This window comes from Pseudopodoces humilis, chromosome 1 (assembly GCF_049639895.1).
Source record: "Pseudopodoces humilis isolate 2021_Gansu_Grassland_sample_001 chromosome 1, ASM4963989v1, whole genome shotgun sequence".
NCBI lineage: Eukaryota > Metazoa > Chordata > Aves > Passeriformes > Paridae > Pseudopodoces > Pseudopodoces humilis.
The window spans coordinates 120,601,295-120,623,558 of NC_142200.1; the positions used below are offsets into that span (position 1 = coordinate 120,601,295).

General features: G+C 39.7%; 1 protein-coding gene across 1 annotated transcript in view; it reads left to right on the plus strand.

Moving 5' to 3' along the window:
• RAPGEF5 (Rap guanine nucleotide exchange factor 5) overlaps window positions 1–22,264 on the plus strand; it is a 159,151-nt gene that overhangs the window by 60,721 nt on the left and 76,166 nt on the right. The window contains exons 8-9 of the mRNA XM_014248374.2: window positions 1,794–1,870; window positions 7,468–7,593. Of these exons, the coding sequence (XP_014103849.2) occupies window positions 1,794–1,870; window positions 7,468–7,593 (203 nt within the window). The remainder of the gene's footprint in view (window positions 1–1,793; window positions 1,871–7,467; window positions 7,594–22,264) is intronic.

The window sequence follows — 22,264 nt, forward strand, 5'->3', positions numbered from 1 at the left end:
ATGCCTGCAAACCCTATGGTGAAGATTTATATCAGAACTCTGTTTTTCTTTGATAATGGATTTAAAAAGATCCTGTAATGGAATAAACTATATTGACAGAATGACTTATTTCCCCTTTTATAATTACATTTTTATTACCTTTTTTTTTTGTTTGTTTTGGATAGCATAACTGTGGGGGAAGAAACAAAATTATATCCTATATGGCATAGCAATATCAGCAGCAATCCTGCTGTAAGAAAAAAATAAATCCATACAATTTATTTTAGAGGTCAAGGACAGTCCCAAATTACTTTTCTTTAAAGTTGCTAGATACTGCATAAATGTTAGGCTGCTTTTTGTCTGCAGCAGACCCAGAGCACCCATGCAGACACACCAAGCTGGACTTCATGGCTCACTTTAGGTGTGTGAGCTTGGCCACGATAACCTGGTTATGTCTGAAGGTTCAGGCTGAGGATGGCATAGGTGAGGATGCCTGGGGAAGGCTGTACTGCTGCCTGCCAGCCCTTCTCCTGCTCCCTTTGCTCATCAATCAAATTCTGGGCTTCCTCAGCTTGCAGGCAGGGTTTCAAGGACTGGTGATCCTTGTCTGAATACACTGTGCTGTGGACTGTGGCTGTTCAGGTGCAGCCTGATGAGCAGCTCAGGTACACAGGGGTGAAGGAGAGAGCAGATGGGCAGGAGGAGGCACACCGGCTCAGCCCTCCCACCCATCCATCAAAGCCATGAGGTGTTTTTCAGGAAATAGCTGTCACCAGCTCTGTTGCTTCAAGGACACTTCTAGTATCAAAAATGCTGTGGCTAAACCAGGAAATCACTCAATATGTATTCATGATCAAAGATATTTGAGTGTGGTTCTTCTAAGTTGATGTGTACAGTATAAAGTAAGGTCACTTTCCAAGTGTTTTGTTGGGTCTGACTCTCCCAACCTGCCATGTGTGACATTTCAGAACATCTGAGGGCTCAATGTCTCACCAAAATACAGAAGGTGGCTGTGCTGACTGAAAGGGTCGCTTGGGGTATAGATAGTAAAACTGCCTGTAGATGAAGCCATTTGCAATACAGAAGTCTGAGGTGGGCTTTCATAAGAAGCTCCCTGTTTCTTTAGCTGGGTAGACTGCTACCTCTGGTTTTGACTCTTCAGAGAACTGTAAGTTTGATACAAAACTTTAAAGTCTAGCAAAACTTGCTAGTTTTAAGTGATTTAATTCATGTTCATTGTGTGGGGTTTCTGGTTTCTTCTATTGTGCCAGCAGCACAGAACTTTTGATAAAACATCTCCCGCTGCCATTTATTTCTGGAGATTACTTCCATGGTGATGTTTGTTGAGATTGGAATCACTTTGCTTATGAAGCAAAGGGACTTTTCCAAGTCTGAGGTGAAGGATAAATACGCTTATTCTGTTTAGTCTAACCTGACCTTCTGCAATATGATGGAAGAAGAGGGAGACCTTATTTTTTTATTGCTTATGAGTCATGATATCTTCTTACAATGTATGGAAAAGTGGAGTTTCCTTAAATGCCATTGTTTTATCAGGACTAACAGTAGCATGACTATAACTATTTAGTACTGGATCTTACTGCCTGGGGAAAAATAAAGTATACTTTATTTAGCATTTTTCCAAACCCAATAATGTGTGCCTTATAGGATCTGTCCAAAACCACTCCAGGAGTTAACTAGAATGCTAAAGTTTAAACATTCCTTGAATGCTTGTCCTATATTGGGGCATGCTGTTTTGCTGTTTTTTTGTGATTTAAACCTGCCTGCTTCCAACATATTCCTCTTTCTTATTTTAGCAATTCATCAAAATGAAGAAAACAGCAGTCAAGAAATAAGAGGACTAGAAGAGCTCAAGGATACCTCTGATGCACAGGTAGATGTGTAAGATTAATGGAATCTTGGGAATGTTTTCAGATCTACAAGTTGAAGAACTGTTTTCAATAGCTCTGGGAAATAGATTTTCCTCTATGTTCTGTGCAGGGAGCATGTAGGAGGGAGAAAGTCTGCTAGATCTCATCTTATGTGACTATTTAGAATAAGATTGATGATTACTCTGGGAATTAATCCCATGATGTTGCAATTGGACAGCATTCTTCAGCTATCTTTCTGCTCTTCTTGGATAATACACATAGCATACACCAGATGTGAAAGGAAAATGAGATGTGTTTTAGGAGGCAAGGGCATATGACATTTTGATTGAATTTTAATCACTGTAAGTAGACATGCAATGAAATAGGGATACTTATTAGTCACTCAAGTGCAAGCAGCAACCTTCTTCTTTCTTTCCTTAACTGCCCTCATTTACAACCAAAGCACACTTCTGGATATTGCTCAGAAGAAACTAAACTGCCTTTTAGAGTGTTTTATTGTGGGATTGCTTACCCTTTTTAATACTGTGAATCTTTTTTGATTAATCTGCAATTCCTTCAATCATTCCATTCATGTGTTCAAGCTGTGCAAGTGTAACTGTATTGCTCATTGTACTGGTACTGATTATTGCTTTTAATTTAAAATTAATCTTTCCCAGTCTTGACTGTTTTTTTCTCCTTCTATTTCTCTTGAAAATGTTATATTCCCCACCAGTTGCCGCCTTTTCTCCTTCCCCTATATGCAACTTGCAGTTCCTGCCTCTGATTTATTTCCTTAGCATCTTGCCAAACCTGAAAATTGTGTGTAAGGAAGACAGGATTTATGCTGATGTCTGTGAACAAGCCTAGCTGAAAGGGTACAAGCCATGTAGCCAAGAGTGCATTACAGAGATATAGAAAGGATCCAGAGGGAAACACTGACCTTACTGCACAAAAAAATACGGCTCTTATTTTTTTGGGGGGGAGGATGGAGAGGAAGGATTTCATCTATTCTAAGTTCTACTTAGTTGCTGTAGTTATTACAGTTCTTTGAAAATGTTTATTTCCACTTATGATGTAGCCAATGTATGCAGAAAGCTCCTAAGTAGCCAGCTAATAAAATTACCTGGAATAATTATAAAAGCCCATAAAAATTTATTATTGGGGTATTGATTCACCCAGATTTTAATTGGCTGTAAACCAGCTTCTAAGATATGAAAGAATATTAAACACATTTAAAATTATACAATTATTAAATGAGCAGTTAACAAAAGCAGGAGTGTTATCAAAGCAGTGGTTGCTCCAGTTTTTTAGGACCATAAAAATGACATCCAGTGAAGCCAGATACAATTTGTTTTAAAGGAGTGAATGTTTTTTTTCACTTTAGTGGGACCATGCATATGACTGGAGCAAAGCAAGGGATCCTGTTTTTTGAGGCTGTGGCACATAGTTTTAAGTTCTCAGGTTGATTAAAGGTGAAGCCAGTAATAATTATGTTTTTTTCACCAGCTACAGAAAGAGAGATACAGTGAAAGAAAACCAAGCCACCACAAACCTTCTGTTAATAGAATTGAAGGGTGTTGTGCCTGCTCTAAACACTGCTCTGTGGGAGAGTGGCTTGATTTACACTTGAGTTAGTTGACAAAACTGGTAAAAGTGTGAAAAAAGATTGGCAAGGGGGATTTGCAAAAGCAATCATGCTGTAAATAACATAAATTATGTAAATAAAAGATCCCATCTTGTCTTCCTAAGGATGTGTTAATTCACCTCTGTGTCATTGCTATGATGCTTATTTATGACCTCTGCAGAGGGCATATTTTCCTATGGATATGCTGAAACAGAAAGTATGTTGTCAGCATCTTCCTTTTCCCACTCTGAGTAGTGAGTAATTTGCTTTCATTTCCATTAAACTTTTTAAAATTTCATTTCAAGTATTACATAAACACAGTTATAGCAATTTTGAGCCATGAATGGTAGTAAAGCTTTACTATAAGGTACATTCTTTTATCATTCATTAAGGTAAGCAAATTAAACTATGCAACTTTTTGATTTTCACATTCATGTGCTTTAGTAAGTGTATCTGTTTTGGTCTACATGAATTAGAAGTCCAAGCATCAACAAGAGTTTTGGAGGATGTGTGCCTGCACAAAATGAAAATCAAAATTGTGCTTTGCAGTTGTGAATTGCCTTTATCCTGTTGTCTAACAGCTTCCAAAGTATTGCCTGAAAATTAAATTTGTATTGAGAAGTGAAAATGACCAGTAATTGGAGACTGTCAGTATTCTCCTAACTGGATTTTAGAAGCTGTCATCAATAAATAATTTAATTGACCTGGATGTTTTCTTACAAGTATTTAACAGAAAGATTTGTGGTATAAAGTCTTCATAAGAGAGGAAACCAGAATTAAAAGTAAAGGATTCATAGCTTTTTTCATAATTATGAAAAAACATGTTTAGCCTTTTGTGCTTCAAGTGCATTCTTTACTCCCAGAGCCAAACATATGCAATTATATCTTATAATTAATAAGATAAGGTAATAACATCTTAGCCCTCCCATAAATTCTTTATCCTCTGGAAACCAAATTAAATAATTTTTTTTTCCATGTTCTCTGCAACTCTTTAAATTAAAGAACAGCGACAGGAGGAGGGGACATGTTAAAAAACAGTATTTCTACTTGGTGGTTATTTGAAACAGGACAATGTGATTCTGCAATAAGATTGCTGTTTTGAATACAGACCATGTTTGTGCAAGGGCTAATGGGCTTGTGTTTAGAGTTGCTCCTCTGGGGTGCTCATCCATGTGGAAGGCAGCAACACGCTCTGTGTGAACACGGGTGGAGGGCAAGTGGTGAAAGAGAGCGAGACCCAACGTTCAAAACCTTGCCTTTCTCTTGGATGTTTCTCCCACTTAAACATACTGAAGCCAACTCTTGCCCCAAAACTGAAGCTCTCCTTTCTCTTCTTAACATAACATAATGGTTTTAACCATTGGGTTTTGCTTCACACTCTGAAGATCAATATTTGTTCATCAGGGATTCGTAACCATCTCTTCCACCTGTAGGTCATGGACTACTTTCTCTGGACACATGTCCTGGTTCCAGCCAGGACAGGGTTAGTTTTTGCAATAGCCAGGACCAGAGGTTAATCTGTACCACCTCACATCACTGGTGGGGCAGGGGAAGGGATTCTCTTCCAGGCTGGGATATTCTGGAGGAGGGATTGGTTGGGTACTGTCTGTTGTGGAGGGGTTTCCATGTGAATCATTCCTTATTTGTACCCTATATGTCATTATTACAGTTGCTGTTACTGTTGCTTTTCTTATCTCATTGCTGTTTTCGGTAAATTGTTCTCGTCTTAACCTGTGATCTTTATATTTTGTGCCTCCAATTCTCCTCTCTAGCTACCTGAAGGAGGAGGGAGAGGAGAAGGGGAAGGGAACAAGTGGCACCTAATTTCATCTCGATGGGAGCACCAAACTGGGGAGTGCCATTCCTAAACCAGGACAGCACTACAGGAAGGTGCAAAAAGTGCTTCCACAGTACAAAGATCCCAGACCCAGAGAGAGTCCAAATCTTTATCATACTTAAGTCCTAGTAGGTGATAACACTTTGAAGTTGTCTTTAGCCTACATTACACGGATGTAATATTCTTGCTAGAAGCATCCTGCAACCATGAAATAAGCAGGCTTGATTTAGTTGATGTCCCCCAGCACTCAAAGTGTTGGAAGCACAGACATCAGGCCTCCCAAGTCTTAGGTTCCCTGTGTAAATTACTGAAGAAGAAGGAGAACATTAGGAAACAATTGATCTGACCATTTTTAAATGTCTATTGTAGAGTAAAAAAACAAAAACAAACAAAAAAAATCTCTTCCTAAATACCCTGTTTTCTCCATTGATTAAAGAAGTCTGGACAACTAGCTCACTATATTCTTCCACATTTGATAAAATCAGTCATACTGCTGATCTGCAGGGGCTAAGAGTGTCAGAACTGGTTTATAAACCAATGCCTGATTTAGAAGATAAGGCACTAGACTCACAGACTATGCAAGGAATTTGAGATTAGGCAATGTAATTCTCTTGGTGGGTTTCTGACCAGTGAGCAGACTCCTTATATGGGGAAGCTGGGTTCCTCAGGAGGCTGGGCCCAGGAGGAGCACAGGACATTGAAGGCATGGGCTGTATCTGAAATCCTTTACTTCATCAGAGCAGAAGTGTTTGATGCAGACTTGTCAAGAGATGTCTTCATCCCACCTGGAAGAATGTAGGCACGTACAAATTTCTTTCAATGAGTTGGGTAAGGATGACTCTGGACTTGGTCATGGAGCCTATTTTTTTCCATCAACATTCAAAAACTTATTCATAAAGTAGATTTGCTTTCTCCTTCAGATGAAGAAATCTTAACCCCCAGTTCTCTTTCCATTGGAGAAACTAGCAGAATGTAGGATGATTTGAGTGGGCACTCTCACTCTGTCATGGACATCTGTCATGGACAGAATTGCTCAAGGCCAAAGGATTGGACCCTGTAGGGTTAGCAAATCAGGGTATCCCTAGTTTTAGGGCCTGACACACAAGATGTGTTGTGAATTCTGGAGTAGGTAGTGATTAATTTAAACTCATGATGAGCAGTAGAAAGAAAACAATGAAGGAAATGGGGGGAAAATGTTTATTTGCAGATTGCCTTTGAGGTGATAATAGCCATATCATAGCTATGCCACATGATGGGCCCTCCCAGGGCATCTGCTGTTCCCATCAGGAAACATCTGGGCTAATAAAAGCTGCGCGGTATCATCGCCCCAGGTCTCGGTCACGCAGAGGCTATATCCATACCCAAATCATGGACAGTGATACCAGCTGCTGGCTTTGCAAGGAGCAGTTTAGCCCATATCAGCTAACTTTGCAATGAATCTCTATGTGCCTGGGTGCAAGCATAAATCCATCTTTTTATATGTATCTATCTCGCATTTTTAGAAAACAACCAGTGCTGAATATTTTGACAAAACACTATCAGCATAGCTTGAATAACTGTCAGATTTAGCCAAAAAAATAGTTCTGACATAGCTTTTAAAGCAAGTATCATTTCCTTCCCTAAACAAAACAAGAGATACAGATTTGTTATTTACGGAATAAATAAATGTAGCACAACTGTCTTTCAACTCTTGAGTCTTGCATATGTGAAAAATGGTTGGAGCGGGAGCAGAGGGAGTTGCAGCCTGTTATTTTTAGGAGTGCCTTGTGTTGCACTTCATTCTTTTTCCATGGCTGTTCCTGGCTAACTTTCCCATGAGTTTTTAACCTCTTGCTCTTGTTCTCTTATGTAACAGGAAACAGGCTGACAGGAACAAATAAAACACAGCATATCTGATAGTTGCACTCAGAGGAGCAGTTGATTTAGTTAGCCCTGCCTTCTTTCCTCCAGAGTAGATGCATTTGGAGATTCAGATGTGCCTCTGTTCCTCTCCAGTTGTTTCCTGGGAAGCGGTGGCTTGTTTGTGCTCAGCAAGTGGCACCGAAGTACCTCAAATATGAGAAAACAGATGCATTTCTTTTAAGGTTGAAATTTGTGCTAGTGTCATGTCCTGGGATTGTGGATTTAAGTATCTGTTTGCTCTTTCTCCCACCCTTAAGGCAGGAGTTTTATGCAAGCTTCAGGGAAGAGATGACATCGGACGGATTGACCTGGTCCAAAAGCTGGCGAGAGAGAACTGCCAGTTTTTGCAGGCGGATAGAAAAGCACTGGAGAAAGCAGAACAAGTAAGACACATTTCTTATTTCGTTTTTTTGTTTCTTTCGGGTAGGGGAGGGTGATTTAGGTCACAAAACTGAAATAGCAAAGCTGATGGTCAGAATCCAGGGCACACATTAGTCATGGAGCTGTAGCTGCTCTCCTCTGGCATTTACATTTCTCTAAAGTGCGTTCAGGTCAGTAGTTGTCAACACACTTAAATTATTATGTTGTCATTAACTGTCAGATGCTGTTATTAATATCTTATACACATAGGATATAGCAGATGATTTCAGGATGCTTTTTACCAAATTGTTGGGTTTTACAGTGTACTTAAATAATGTATAAGGCATATGAGTACTTCAAGTACTTACCCTAAATTATCTTAAAATTACTTCTCTCTGGGTATATTTGGATGCAAGTATTGGCTGAAACTTTTCAGCATGAATTAAAAAGAATGGCCTGGATAGGGAATTCAGCAGTTTGTGGGGTTTTTTCCTTTTAAATTGTGTTTTCAATCAAAAGTTACACTGAAGAAAGCATCACTCTGTTTAATGCTTCTGAAAGCACTTATTCAGATGTTAATAACTAAATTGAAAATGCACTGAAACTTGACTGCTCTGCTTATAGGACAATGTCTCCTAATTTTTTTCTCCTAGTAAAGATTTCTATTCTGATTGCATATTCATCTAAAGGTGCAGATCATAATAACTGCAAGAAACAACAAAAATCTCACCTAGTCCTCATGTCTCTTGCCATTATGTATATGCAATTTATTCCATTTTCTGCTCACTGGATGGTAGAAAAAAGATATGTGCTTTAGAAAAGAAATACTTTTCAGCTCATATGCAAGTTCATTCCTACTGAAATAAGGCTGTACAAAGGAAAAGAGAAGGATGAGGTGTTTTTTTCAGAGCTTCATGCTGTTCTGTTTGGCAGTGTAGAGGGTCTGGTCTGGTGTAGTTAGATGTGTAATTGTTTCAGTAGGTGTAAAGAAGGGAGGAGGGCAATTAGCCAGGTTAATTCCCCAAGATTAAATTGCTTCTCAGATGACCTGCTGGCAATGGACATCTGGGAGATTTTCTATGTATCTTTGAATTGTATCCACAAAACACAATTAAAAGTTTAGGTGCTCAAGCAAAAAAAAATTTAAACCAGGGAAGATTTCTATTCTGTTTCAGGTTTCAGAAACAAGATTACAGATATGTGGGCATAGAGAGGAAAATGTTGGGACTGATACTCAAAAAATTCAGTGGATATTTTTGCTGCTACTCTGGTCATTGCAAAGGGTGCTGTGGAGTCAGCTGCAGCTCTGTAGCCGCACAGATTACACTACAGTTCCAAAAATGGAAAGGAAAGCAGCATTCAGCTTTTCTTCTCCTTTTGAAAAGTATGGTACTTAGCAATTGCTGCTATTTAGGAGATGAGTGACTTCAGTTTAGCAGGAGCTCAAGCAATTTACTTACACCCATCCTGAGCAGAACAACACAGCAATTACTGCCCTCAGACAAGGATATGCCTTTAGACCTTTAGGACATGCTTTAGACGTGACAGCAAAGAGAAATGTCGCCTGAGAGATTGCAGAAGCCCAGGTCATTCCTCATGTGCCCTTTATTTCTGGGTGGGGAATGTCTTACAGCTAGTGCTGGCAATAACAAATCACTGTGTGCTTCTTCCCCCTGTTCTGCACTTTGCTGGTTGTTGTGGGATGGGTCCAGGCAGCCCATGCCCAGATATAAGAGACCTACAGTCCTCATTGTGGGTGTGTCTGGTAAGCCCCCAACTAGACCGCTGACTTCATTGGGAACAGTCATCAAGAAGGCATCCTGAACACGGGCAAGGTTTGTCATAGCTTCTCGGTTTAGCTGATTCAGGTAACTAACTTTCACTGGAGAAAATGCACACACTGCCATGGCAGGGCAGTGGGTTGCATATGTTCAGGAAGCTGTGAGCTTCCATCCCTTCCTCTCCCTCCCTTCCTCCCGTGCGGTCTGAGAGCTGATCCGGTGCACGTGCAGGTGACAGGATTTGACTGGCTGGGCAGGGTTCACTGCTCCAGGCAGATATCCCCTCCTTTCCTCCAAGGAGAAAAGCAATTTCTGAACTGTACTGAGTAAATTGTAGTGAATACTGCTTGCATCCAGGATTTCAGACCATCCTGCTGCTACAAAAGTGATGGCAGATTCATTGGCATTGGCTTACTATCCAGTCCCTTGGGCTCACTGTAAATGTTAGAGGAACAACATGTTCAGGGTGTGGTATCCTTATTATGTGTAACATGCCCATCTTTATTTTTAATTTTTAAAAGCATAGCTTATTTTGTGCTGCTTTCTTTGTAACACAGGCTGGTGGGAACTCAGTGCAGGAGTAAAATGGAGATGCTCTGTGCATTTTCCACAGGACTCTCATTTCTCAGCCAGTATCCCTGTACTAAAGCTTTCACTGGCTTTCCCTCCTGGGGAGCTCAAACTGGGCTTTCTTGGATGATCCGTCTTCCTCAAAGGAATGGCATGCAGTCCATAAATGAGAGGCCTGAACACCCTGCCAGGCTGTTCTCCCTGCCCTTGGTGAGCCTGCTATCCAGGCTGGCCTCCTGGCAGCCCATCTTGGAGCAGAAATGCTGCTGGCTTGCAGAGTTATGTGTTTCTGCCAGCCTGGGCCAGTGTCACTGTTAAAAGCTGGGGGCTTTATAACCTGCGTGGAAGTTAAGCTGCTCTTTCCAAGATGACTTAAGGGAAATTTTGCCTGAAGCGGAGTTCTTCTCTAGTTTGTTCTCCTCTAGGAATATGAAAAAAAACCCCAAAAGCCCAACTTGAACATGGGGTTAGAATTGTGCTTACACATAATTCCTCTCTATATGTACTGTGTCCCAGGCATGTGATGGGAAATGGAGTTGTGGCTCCTCTGGTGTTATACTCGCTGTGTTTCTAAAGCAGGTCTCCCCAGATTAGTACAGCCTCACATGGGTTTCCAGCATTAACAGCAAATATAAATGTATAACAATTGAGCTTTGATGATTCTTTTGCTTTATCGTGGAGAAGAAAGGGTTCTCAGCCTAATTGAAGAATTTGGTACTGATTTGGGACTCAAATAACCCTTTCCTATACAGTGAATGAGGCATGGAGTATGATAGGGAGCTAGACTGGTTGACCAGGAGGGCTGGTAAACTCTCCTGTCATTCAAATAAATAGTCACCATCTTCATCCTGGTTTGAGGACAGAAGTTAATGACTCACTTAAAGAAGATAGATGACATGTGGATGCACAAGAGGTTTTTTTGGCAGATAAAGTACCTAAAGATGTTCTTTGAGGTGTGATGTTGGAGCTTTGTGGTCCACAAGGAACAGATGAAACATGGATTGGTTTGGGTTGCTAGTTCGGGAGATGAAAAATAATTATTTTTTCTCAGAAAAAGCAGATGGTCTGGAAGAGGGAATATATGTGACAGCTGGCTGGCTCACTGGAAGAAAGCTTGGTTTGGAACTTGTGGGTGGGAGAAGGGATTCCTTTAGTCTGGCTGTGTTCTGGAGGATGTAAAATTGGGATATATATATATCTATATCTGTAAAGTGTTTTGTACAAAATCAGAAAGTCCATACTTTTTTTTTTTTTAGTTTTCTGGTATGCTGTCATTTCACATTTATGGTCTGAATGAAAAAAGGGCTTTGCAACACTGTCATAATTTAAAAAGTTCTGTGCTCAGTTTCTGTTACATGCGAGCTGCTTAATTGGTTTTGACACTGGAAGCTGACAGTGACCAGGTTAGATTGGTATACCAGAACTGGTGTTCCTTGGTAGCACACAGCCAGGTTCTTCTCAGGTAAATAAAGTGTTTGCAAAGTGCTCTACCCATACTGGTGCTCACAGACTTGCAGAGAAAAACAAAAACTAAGAGTGATTTTTTTTTTTTTTTCCCCACTCCCACTTCCTAATGTGTTAGACTGTGGTGCTTAATGAAAGCACTGAACCTCCCATGTATGTATTTGGTTTCCTAAAACTTCAGCTTTGTTAATGAGGAGAAAGTAAATAGAATTAAATAAGCTTCTAAAAAGGCAGATAAGCTTCTTCTCTCTACTTTTACATTCCTACAATGTATTGATAAATAAATAAAATTAAATTATTGTCTAAAATACGCTGAAATTATTTTAATATCAAATGTGGGGTAGTGTAAAAAAACTATGCAAGCCTGCAGTTCTAATTTTATCATTACATGCAAATTGTACTCATAAGCCTAAGGAGATGTGAAACTGGATATTTGTATTTTAATATAATTTAAATATTTCATTTCCTTAAAAAAATTGCTTTGACAGAAAATAGATGAAAAATATGTATTGAAATATTCAGCTATAGAGCAAGTCTTCTTTTTGGAGAGGCTTGCTTATTATTAGCATTAATTATAATATAGAAAGCAAGCTGTGTATGGAAAGCCATTTGAAGTCATTTATCATTGCTTTTTTTCCCCTCCAGCTTACATTTGGGATGCATTCAAGACATATTTGCACTAAACCATAGTTTTTGAAATTCCTTTTAGTCAACTACAACTCAAATAATGCCTTTATAATAGATGTGAAAATGTGTTGTACAGTATTTCCAATTATTATTTCAATGAAACGTTGCACTCATTTAGAAAATTGTCTGTTTATACCGTCATTGTTTAAGTAAGATTGTAAAAGGGCTTTTTACTTCAGCAAATGGAGAGAATATTCTTTAGATTATTATATTTATATTATAATCTCTTTAGATTATAGTATCATTTTCATAGTCAGATCAACTGAATAAGACATTCACAAACTGACAGTAACGTTAAAAGGAGGCTCTTCCATTACTTCTCTGTATCAGTAGGAAGGGGAACATTTCCTAAATCTACCCTATAATCCATTTACAGATTAATCTATATATTAGTTAGAATTATGTACTGTTTAAAAGAATATAAATACATACAGCTTGAGTGTATTGATTCTGTGACAATTCAAGATGAAAGGTATGTTTTCAGAAGGACAATAGATACTGAAGAAGAGTTCTGTTAATTTGCTGGGTACTAACTTTTGTAATCGGTGGTCTCAATAGGAAGACAGATGATTTGGTCATTGAAGCAAGTTAGTGGTTGAGCTGAAGCTGTTAAAATGCTTAAAACAGAAGATTAATGATTTAGAGCCTTGGGTTGTATAGATTACTCATGACCGAGGAATTTCTCAAGAAAATTCCAGCCATGACACACCAGGGGTATTTTTAGGGTGCTCAGCTGGACGCCTGCAAGGAGACAAGAATGAATGTCAGGACGTGCCCAGAGCTGCAGTTTTTGTTATCTTGACAAAGCTGTGGCATTGTGCTGATGTACTGTTGGACTGATGGCCAGTAATCAGGGCTCTGATGGAAAAATATCCTTTAAAACATTGACATCAAATGATGTCTGAATACAGTCAGTGACTGAAATCTGTGCATTACTTTCTAAAAACATCATCACTTTTGTCGTATCTGCTCTGTTTGGGACAGATCTACTGGGTAGCTTGGGGGCAAGTTTACTGCTTTTGACTCTTAGCAGTTGCTCTGCATCTCTTGCAGAGCTGTGGGCCAAGTGGTCATAACAACTGCAGCAGAGTTTGGCAAAAACTTTCATGGCTTGAATAGCTGTGAGGTGGTACAGATCTCTGAAGTCATTTAAACAGAATGGACTTGGCATGTCAGCACAGGAGTTTGCTGTTTCTCTTTATACCTCTTGGGCCTGCCAGCACTAGCAGAGAGAGCTGTACCAGGGTAAGATGATAGTTTGCAATTTTGATTTAGTCTTCAATTACAAGCCAAGAAAAAAATGAATCTATCAATAAGTTTGTCAGCAGCAACCTCCTTGTTGAGTAAGAATAAGTAATTAAGAGTTAGGTACATGTTTGCTGTGGAGGTAACTTGAAGTTCAAGTCTCTGGTCTGAATCAGGGGAAACAGGGATTAGAATCTAGTTCTGTCATGTTTTGGAGAGAATGTCCTATTCCAGATACTTGATTTTTCATCTGCTGGAATGAATGCATAGCCCCAGGTGATCACCTGTTCTTCATAAGTCAATCTCTTTATCTCCTGAGAAGAAAAGGCTTCTGCAGGTCCTAGGCTTTTTTTTTTTTAATTTTTTTTTTTTTTTTCCCCAGTATGGAACAGAGATAAGGATCCTCCTGTTCAGATGTAAGATTGGAATCATCTGCATGCTTGTTTCAGTCTTCTGCAGCACTTTAAAAATACTATTATAATTATTTTTATTTACTGTGTACTTTTAAGAGGACTTGCCATTCCTTTTGTTGAGTCTGTTTAATATGGCCAAAGTGTTGGAGGAGAATATCCTCATGCCAGGAGTGCAAAAGAGTGGTGAAATTATGTGATCCTTCTTCTTATAAAAAAAAAAGCACTTGAGTCATACTTGTGCTCCCATGGTACATTGTGAGCATAGTATAGGAACACATCGAATAGAAACCTCACTATTTTCCTTTAAGTCAAGTTACATGTTCCCACAATACTTTCTTTCCTCCAGATGCTCATCCTAGTCTTTAAAAGAGAAGAAAGACTAATTTTCTCCTCTTTGATTTATTCTGTAACATTATACTACTTTGTATAGGTGGAAGTTCCACATACACATATTTCTTTAGAGTGGAATGGTGACTCATTCTTGTGTGGGACAATAACTTAGGTCCTGTGCTGAAAGGGGTAAAAAGGGCACATGGTATTTAGCAGACTAAAACCTGGGAGCCACAACTTTGAATTTTTATTTTTGACTCTGTTGGTTATTTAATAAATAACCTTCTTCAAATCTCATCACTTTTCTGCACCTTTGTTTACCCAGGTATAAAATGAGGTCTTAAACATGTGGGACCTTGAAGGGTGCCATAAAACCTGCTGTGGTTAATGAATGTTGAGGAATTGCTTTGGGATCCTTGAGACGTGGTTCAAGGATCCCAAGGAAGCTGGAAGTGGGTTGAAATGCTGACAGCCAGGGGAACTTTTTTTAAAATCCTGAGCATTGCTGAAGTGAGGCCAGACATTTACAGTCCCTACACAGCCTCTGTGTCCTCGGGTGTCGCTTCAGGGGCAATGCTGCCCCAAACACTTGTCCTTAGCCCTGGGCTGGCCCATGTAGTGCTGCTTTGTGAGGCAACACAGGGGAAAATGAAGCTGAAAAATACAATGAATGCACCTTCCTTATGGGGTTATTTTCCAACCAGATAGGTTCCCCTCACATTACAGGGACACAGATATATGGTGAGAATGAGATGTGGTGTCAGGGATGGCCTGTGTTGGTGGGAGCTACTCTGCTGCTCCTGGTGAAACACAGCCATCCTCCTTAATTCCCCAAAGCATTGTGACTTACCCAACCCAGAAACTGAACTGGGTCAAATTAAATGTCCTTGGGGTTTTTTTGTGGTTTTGGTTTTTTTTTTTTGTTTGAAGTATTTTAATCTAGATCCTGTGTGGCTTCATGAAGGCACACAAGCACACAGAATGGGGTGAGTGGTGAAGGGGGGTTAACATCCAGGAGCAGGGAAGGAATGGGAGGGTTGTTTCTCATGGTCAGCAGGACTACACAGATCTGGTGGTACCAAGAATGAAAGCATGGCTCCTTGCTCCATTTATCCACACAAAGAGGTAGACAAACTCTCTGAGAGCTGCAATCTGCAGGTTGTCACCGTCCCCTGCTTCTATATTTCCCTCCAGATTTTGAACCACTAACCTGCTTATGTTTCTAGACTGTTCAAAGGCTTACACAGAATTAATCTTATCATATTTTCCCTTTGGAGAAGTAGAAATTACCAGTTTATTAGTTCAAAGCATCTGTTTTTGTTTTTTAACATTAAATTGTCCCTCTCTTCATGTGATAAATAAATTTGATGACATTCTGAATGTTCTTTTCTCCATTTTCTTGATTTATGACATCAATAAATTCCCAGTTATGCTGATAATACAGTGGATGTATCTGCCATCTACTTCTGTACAGTTATTTCTACCCTTTTTCTGGGAACTCTGAATAGCAAAGGTACCTGGGTCTCTCTGTTAAGTTAGGGAATTTGTTACCTAAATTCAAGAAGATACAAAAAGAAAAGTTGATAATGCTTTGAATATGTACCATGCAAACTTAGGTCAGAAAATTTAAGCAGTTTCTGAATTTCAGGATTAGTAATTTTGTCTTTCACCTTTCGGTGGTGCAGAACTTTGAAGTAGTTCACGGTTTTACCAGATTTTCTGTGGGAATTTAAACCAACCAAGGACTCATTTTGGCTCATAGTCTAGACCTGGTTGTAAAGAAATACCCAAGATAACTGGAAAACTTTTTGATGAGCTAGAAATTGATGGTTGTGTACCACAACTTCCTCTTTGGAAGTTGTCGGAGATTTGGTAGTCTGCCTAGAGGTCAGAGTCATGTAAAAAGGATTCAGTGCTTCAGGGACACATTTTTTCTCTTTCTTTTTCTTCCTGTCCTCCTGAATAAGTTCAGGAAGAACGTTCTGCTTCACTGAAGTGAAGATTTGGGCCAGTAGCACAGAAGATACCTGTTGACATTTCTGAAAAAGTGACATTTCTGCATGTCAAACTTTGCTTTGTTTTGAATAGAAACTACATTGGAGCAAATTCTGTGGTAAGATCTGGATTTTATGCTAAAGTCAGTGTGATTCCAGTGGCAGGATGCTCTGGAGTCGATGAGACCTGTGTCAGGACCCCACTGGAATAAATGCTGGTAGCATTTGTTGGCATCTGTTCCTGCAGACATGCTCTGGCGACCACCTAGAGCATGCCACTGTGGAGATTGTCTTTTGCCCATGCTCAGCTGCCTCTCCTGGACCAGAGGCAAGCTATCTGCTCTAAGGACTTTGTGGAAAAGTGGCAGCTGTAAAGTGGCTATCTCTGCCTTCTTTGTTGAAACCACATTGTAAGGACACTTTGACCTTGTATTTTTTTGCAGGCTCCTTTTTTTCCCCCAGGATTTATTTATTTTAATCACGAAATCTCCCCCCAAACCTGTCCTTTTGCTCTGGCCATTCTGTCACTCACTGTGCCTCCATTTAAAAGTTTAATTCAGCCCCTGTTGATGTTAATAGATATTTTTTGGTGAGAGCAGGATATAGCCTGTAGAGTCTAAAGCTTTTGTCACACCTTAGCTGTGGAAGGTGGTGGCATTTTGCAAGATGTGCTTGACACATGGCCACCTGTGGAGAATGCTGATTTGGTAGCAGTTCATACACCACTTGCATCCATTTTTCTTGGCTCTGTGTGGCAGCTCAAAGAGCAAAGGAATGAAAACCCAGGCGATTAGTGGTATTTTTGCTGACTATCTTCCTCTAAATCAAAGCAGGTATTCCCCTTTCCTTCCTCGATTAGTGTTCCTACCGCTGTGTGCAGCACCTCCTGTATTCTAATTCACAGCACATGAAAATGAGGTCTCAAGTGCATATGCACGGATTTCATTTTAACCACCCAGTGAAAAGTTTTAATTAGGTGTTTCATGTGGAAACATGAAACAGGGTTTTGAAATTAGCAATGACCTTGCAGCCTTCCTTGAATATATTTTCTGGTACCGTGTGGCAGGCGGTTCCCAGCTCTTTTTGTCACTGCCTGGAACGCCAGCATCCGAGCGGGGAAGGCTCTGACGTGTGGGAGTGGCAGGAGTTGCTGGTTGCAGGAAAACATACTTTTGCCTCTTTTGATGACTGGGAAAATAACAGGATGACCTAACTCGGGAAGAGCATAAATAGTAGCTGGTAATTCCTTTAACATCTTGTTGAAGATCAAATCTTAGATGGATTTCCAGGCTCTGAACAAGGGTAAGCCCTGGACAGGGTGGTGATGCTGAGCTACACAGCCCTGTTTGATCAAGGGAAGGGCCTACAGCTCACATGCCTTTGTTGGCTGCTGTGCACCAGCTCTGTCCCCTGCCAGCCTGCCTGATGCTGCTTTCTCACCTGGAGTGTCTGGACTGAGAGCACCATCCCTCATTTCATCTCCGTTTTCCCTGGGAGGAGAGGGGAGTAGACCTGTGTGTTGTATCAGGAGCAGCATTCCTACTTAGTTTGGTGCTGGGAGGAACAAAGACAAGCTTGCTCTTTTTGGCAGAGTAGGAGACAGACACAGAATACAAATGTGCATCACCTTTCTGGTTTGGTTGCAATATCACAGTGTCTTTCCTGTTTTTAGAGGTACTGATATTTGTTCAATGAATACAGTACCAGCTTAGGCCTTTTTACAAAATACTTTTATATTGCAAGTAGGGGATTATTCGCCACAGGAATGTTTAAAACACATCTGTGGATATAAATACAACTGTTAAATCGATTTACCATTTGTAATATATGCTGTTTGGCCATATTTAGCAAGTTAATAGAGACTGGATGTGGTCAGGGTCAGAGAAGACACTAATCAGAGCTGACTGAAGTATATCATATGCAAAGCCTACTTGTTCAGGCTTTGAGCTAAAAACCAGATACATTCAGGCCTGAGCTTCCTTGTGTGAATGGCAAATAGCTGAAAGTGTACTGACACTCTGGCTTTGTCTCCTCAGGTAAGAAACTTGAATCTTTTTAGTGGAATCCACACATTAATTCAGTCTGTCTAAATAATCTCTCAGACTCTATGCAGTACCTGTATTGAGCTAATCATTGGGCCATATAGATTTCTTTCTTGGTTTCTTGGATTTTGATGAACTTCTGTAAAAAAAACATGTGGCTTCTAAGCAGAACTCTATCTGCAGTGAGCTATTTGCTCCTATTTCCCACAAAGACAGAAGTAAATTGAGCCTAGTTAAGATTTTCCTAACTGCTTTATCACTGGCATTGCAAGTTTTTTTCCAACAGAGTTTGGGCTGTGCCCAATGCTGCACTGCAAAGCTCTCAAACCCTGCACACTGCAGGTGATGGCCTCCTGCACCTGGGGCCTTTCTCAGGATTTCACCAAGGACATGGCACAATCCTTCTCCACCAAGGAACTTGAAGTGCTCAAGGTCCCCCAGTTCTCTTTCTGCCTATGTGTCCATGTGCTATACATATTTATTCATTGAGCAAACTGCATACCTTGCTAAAAGCAAAGACAATCTCTTGCAAAGTCTACTTATGGAAACCCTTTTCACACTGTAGAGTGAACCAGTCATTTAAACACACAGTTTCAATTGTTAATATAAAGAAGATGCTTTCTCCTGGTGACCCATCTGTTCTGACAGTCCTCTCCTCTTCTCCCTGTTTTCAGATTGCATCAGGTTTTTGTCTAGCAGATTCTAAAAAGTTTCAACCTCCTTTTCAGTTCTTCAGGTTAAAACCTGAGTCTTGGTCATCAGAAGGGGTGTTTGAGTAGTTAGAGTGTCCTGGGTGGCTGAGTGATACTACAGACAGGTCAAAGCAGATACCCTTTTTAAGTCTGAACCACCTGAAACTTGCTTGTGGTGGCAGAATTTTAATCTGGATGTGGGACTCTCAAATCAGGTACTTTCTTAAAAATGGTCTCTATAAATTTTTATTTTTTTTCAGAGTGTGAGCTATAGCTTTCATTTCCAAGGAGCCCTCAAAATGTGCCTCTCTTACTTCATTTTAGGCACTTATTTGCAGGAACGTATGCAGGAACTGTGGGAACGTGTTCCAATTTTCCCACAGAGCTGTGGGTTTGTGTGCTGATTTGTGTGGGATCCACAGCCATGCATAGAACAGAGCTGCTCTTGCACTGGGTGGCCGTATGCTCCCTGAAACTCGTCTGTTCTCACTCTCCCACCCTCAGCTGTCACACAGACACACATATGTATATGTGCAGTTATGACTGTCTCTTCCCTGGAGCAAAACTTGCTTTTGTACTATGTAGGCAAAAAGGCTATGGCTTCACCACACCATTTTCCTCTGCAGCTGCTGCAGAAGTGCTCTCCAGTTCTGTCTAATATTTTTACTGGTTATTCAATTGACATGTACTGTTTTCATTGCAGTGACATGTAAATAGTAAATATTTGCATTAGACAAAAGCCATACAGTAAATCGTGCAATAACTGTTGTTTTAAAATGTGATTAGTTTTTAATCTGTGTGATGTTCAATATGCATTAAGGATGCCCTAAGAATAAAAACAATAAAAAAAATAGCAATTTACTCATTTAAGTATAGCAGAAATTCGCATCTTACCTGATGTAAGAAGAAACAAAACTTCAGCATTCCAGCAGAAATATCACAAAGCTGTAAAAGTTTCCTGACCATTATCTTGTCAAAATTAGCTCTAAAATCATAGGCATTTGAAATCTTCCTTGTAATTCATTAATGCTGCAGTTTCCAGTATTCCAGTGCTCTTGTGTGTGGAAAAGATCTGCGTCAAATTGTTGGAAGCCCAGCCAGCTTGAAAAAATCCTATTGATTAAGGTCTAATAATACATCCCATCCTGAGATTCTTCACTTGGGCAATTTTGTGAATGCAGCAGAACATACAATATCAATATGTCCATATCACTTCTGCTTTTGTAAGAAATAATTTGTTCCAATTATTTTACTTTTTTTTTTTTTTTTGATGCACAGGTTAAGTGCCTGCTACAGCAAAACTTCTTTGCTTTCCTATCTTAGACAATATATTTAATGAACTTTATCTGTATTGCCTTGTTAAGGGCAAGGAGCTAGGAGCTACCTCTAAATAGACTAGAGCTTTTATGGAAATGAAAGCACCAAAGAGTTGCTTCATCATGGGAAATCACTGCCAAATGTCGTGTGAGCTCTTGCTTTCCTGGCAGACACAATGTAGAGAAACATTTTCATTTTTAGCATCTTGACATTCAACTTTTTGACTTCTAATGCTCTACCACTTTTTAGTACATGAATATTTTCCATTAAAATGAATTGTTATGAATTTGCTTATATTGAAATAACAATTGAGATAATATATAGAGATATAGATAATTAGAGACTTATATCATGCTGTACAGAAGCATTTTAATAAGATCAAATGAAAACCTGCATTTTATTTTTAGCATAGTCTAATGGTTAATAAGCTAAAGCTTAAAATCTGATGAATTGGCAATGATTTTGTGATTTGATATTCCGAAAGAATGTGTCCTGAATACCAAATGAATGAAAGTTACTGTGGAATATCATTGCTGAATTTTTTTATTTTGACCTTCAGAACTGGGTTGGTTTAGTGTTTTTATACTGATAACCTTGAAACACAGTAATTGGAAAAACAGTGCTGAAGGTTAGCAGTGCTTTTTCTTGAGTTATCATAGGGGAATGGTTTGAAGTTTATGGGGGTGGAGGGAAATTGTCTTCAAGATCTTCAATAGCCTGAAAGTCCTGGTGATGACAGCACTTTAACTTATCATCCTAAAAATGTCCTTTTGTGCCACTGAAGCCTCACATAGCTAAAAGGAAAAGTGACTGTAGAAAGACTAAAAAGTTTCTAGAAAGAACTAATGTCAGGAGGATGCAGGGATGCCCAGGAAGCTGCTAACAAATCCCTTCTGAAGCTGCACAGACATGCAGGTGCAGCCTCCTGTACACTGTGCATGCGTGACCTCACAAAATATCCTTGGTGCAGCCTTGTTTTGGTAGGTCAGGTGAGTAGCTATGTGTAGAGATCATACTTCCCTTGTCAAGCAAATGCTCACAAGCCCAAGTCTCATCCCCCTCTCTGCTGGTTGCTAGCAGGCAGCCAATGCACCAGTACAGACGAAGGGTAGGTGAAGAAACATGCTTTGCACAGGGGGTGTTTTGTCTGGAATAAACAGAGGTGTAAGACAGAGACAACAGGCTTATGTTTCCATTTTCTGTCTTTACTGAGCGGGTTATTACGCTGTAAACTGTGCACCCATTATTTACAGTGGAAAAAAATTCCTGACATATTTTAGGGTCTGCTTAGAGTCATCTGAAAATATAATTAATTTTATTAAAAATTTAACAGAAACCTAATTTTTTAGATAGGATTTTAAAGACTTTGTCTTTCCCCTATTCCCCTACCCCCTACTGTGGTCTCTGTGTTTCTGGTTGCCTCCAATACCTGTGTTAAAATGTAAGGCATCCATAAGGCACATGTCCTCCTGACCCAGTGCTGTAGTTATGATGATGCATAAAATAAATCATTGCAATTACTGAGGCAGTCTCAAGCACTTAGTAACTCATGCAATTGCTTCTTGAAACATGACTGCACTGAAGAAAGGATCATTAGTTATTTCCCTGGAGTACTTGGATATTGTAACCCTCTCCACAGGGTTCTATTAAGGAGTGGTCATCTGTTCATACGTCTCATTTTGTCTTTGTGTTACTCAAATGCTCTGTGATAGATGGTGAATTCCAGACTGTGTGTCTTCTTCACCCACAGCATCTCCTCATCTATCAAAGTTCTGGTCAAGTAGCAAATGGCCAATCATGTGGGAAGGAAGAACCCAGCAAAGACAAAGTAAACACGTTTAAGAAGAAATTTCTGTAAGAACTTAAGAGAGAAGGTGAATTTATGAGATATATGACATAAAAATTCAGTTATACATGAGAAGGATGTAGTGTCAAAAGCAGTATGAATTGTTTAAAGCTAAGATAGTCAGGAAGGAATCAAAGCTAGAAATGGGGGAAGCCAGAATCAGAGATATGTGAGAGTTTCAGTACTCCTTGGGTGGTGTAATAGGTGTTGGCAGTGTCTAATTGTCTGTGGTATGCAGTCTGGAAGTAATGGGATGTGATGAGAGAAAAAGAATGGCATCAGAAGATATATGTCAATATGCAGCCCTCAGTGA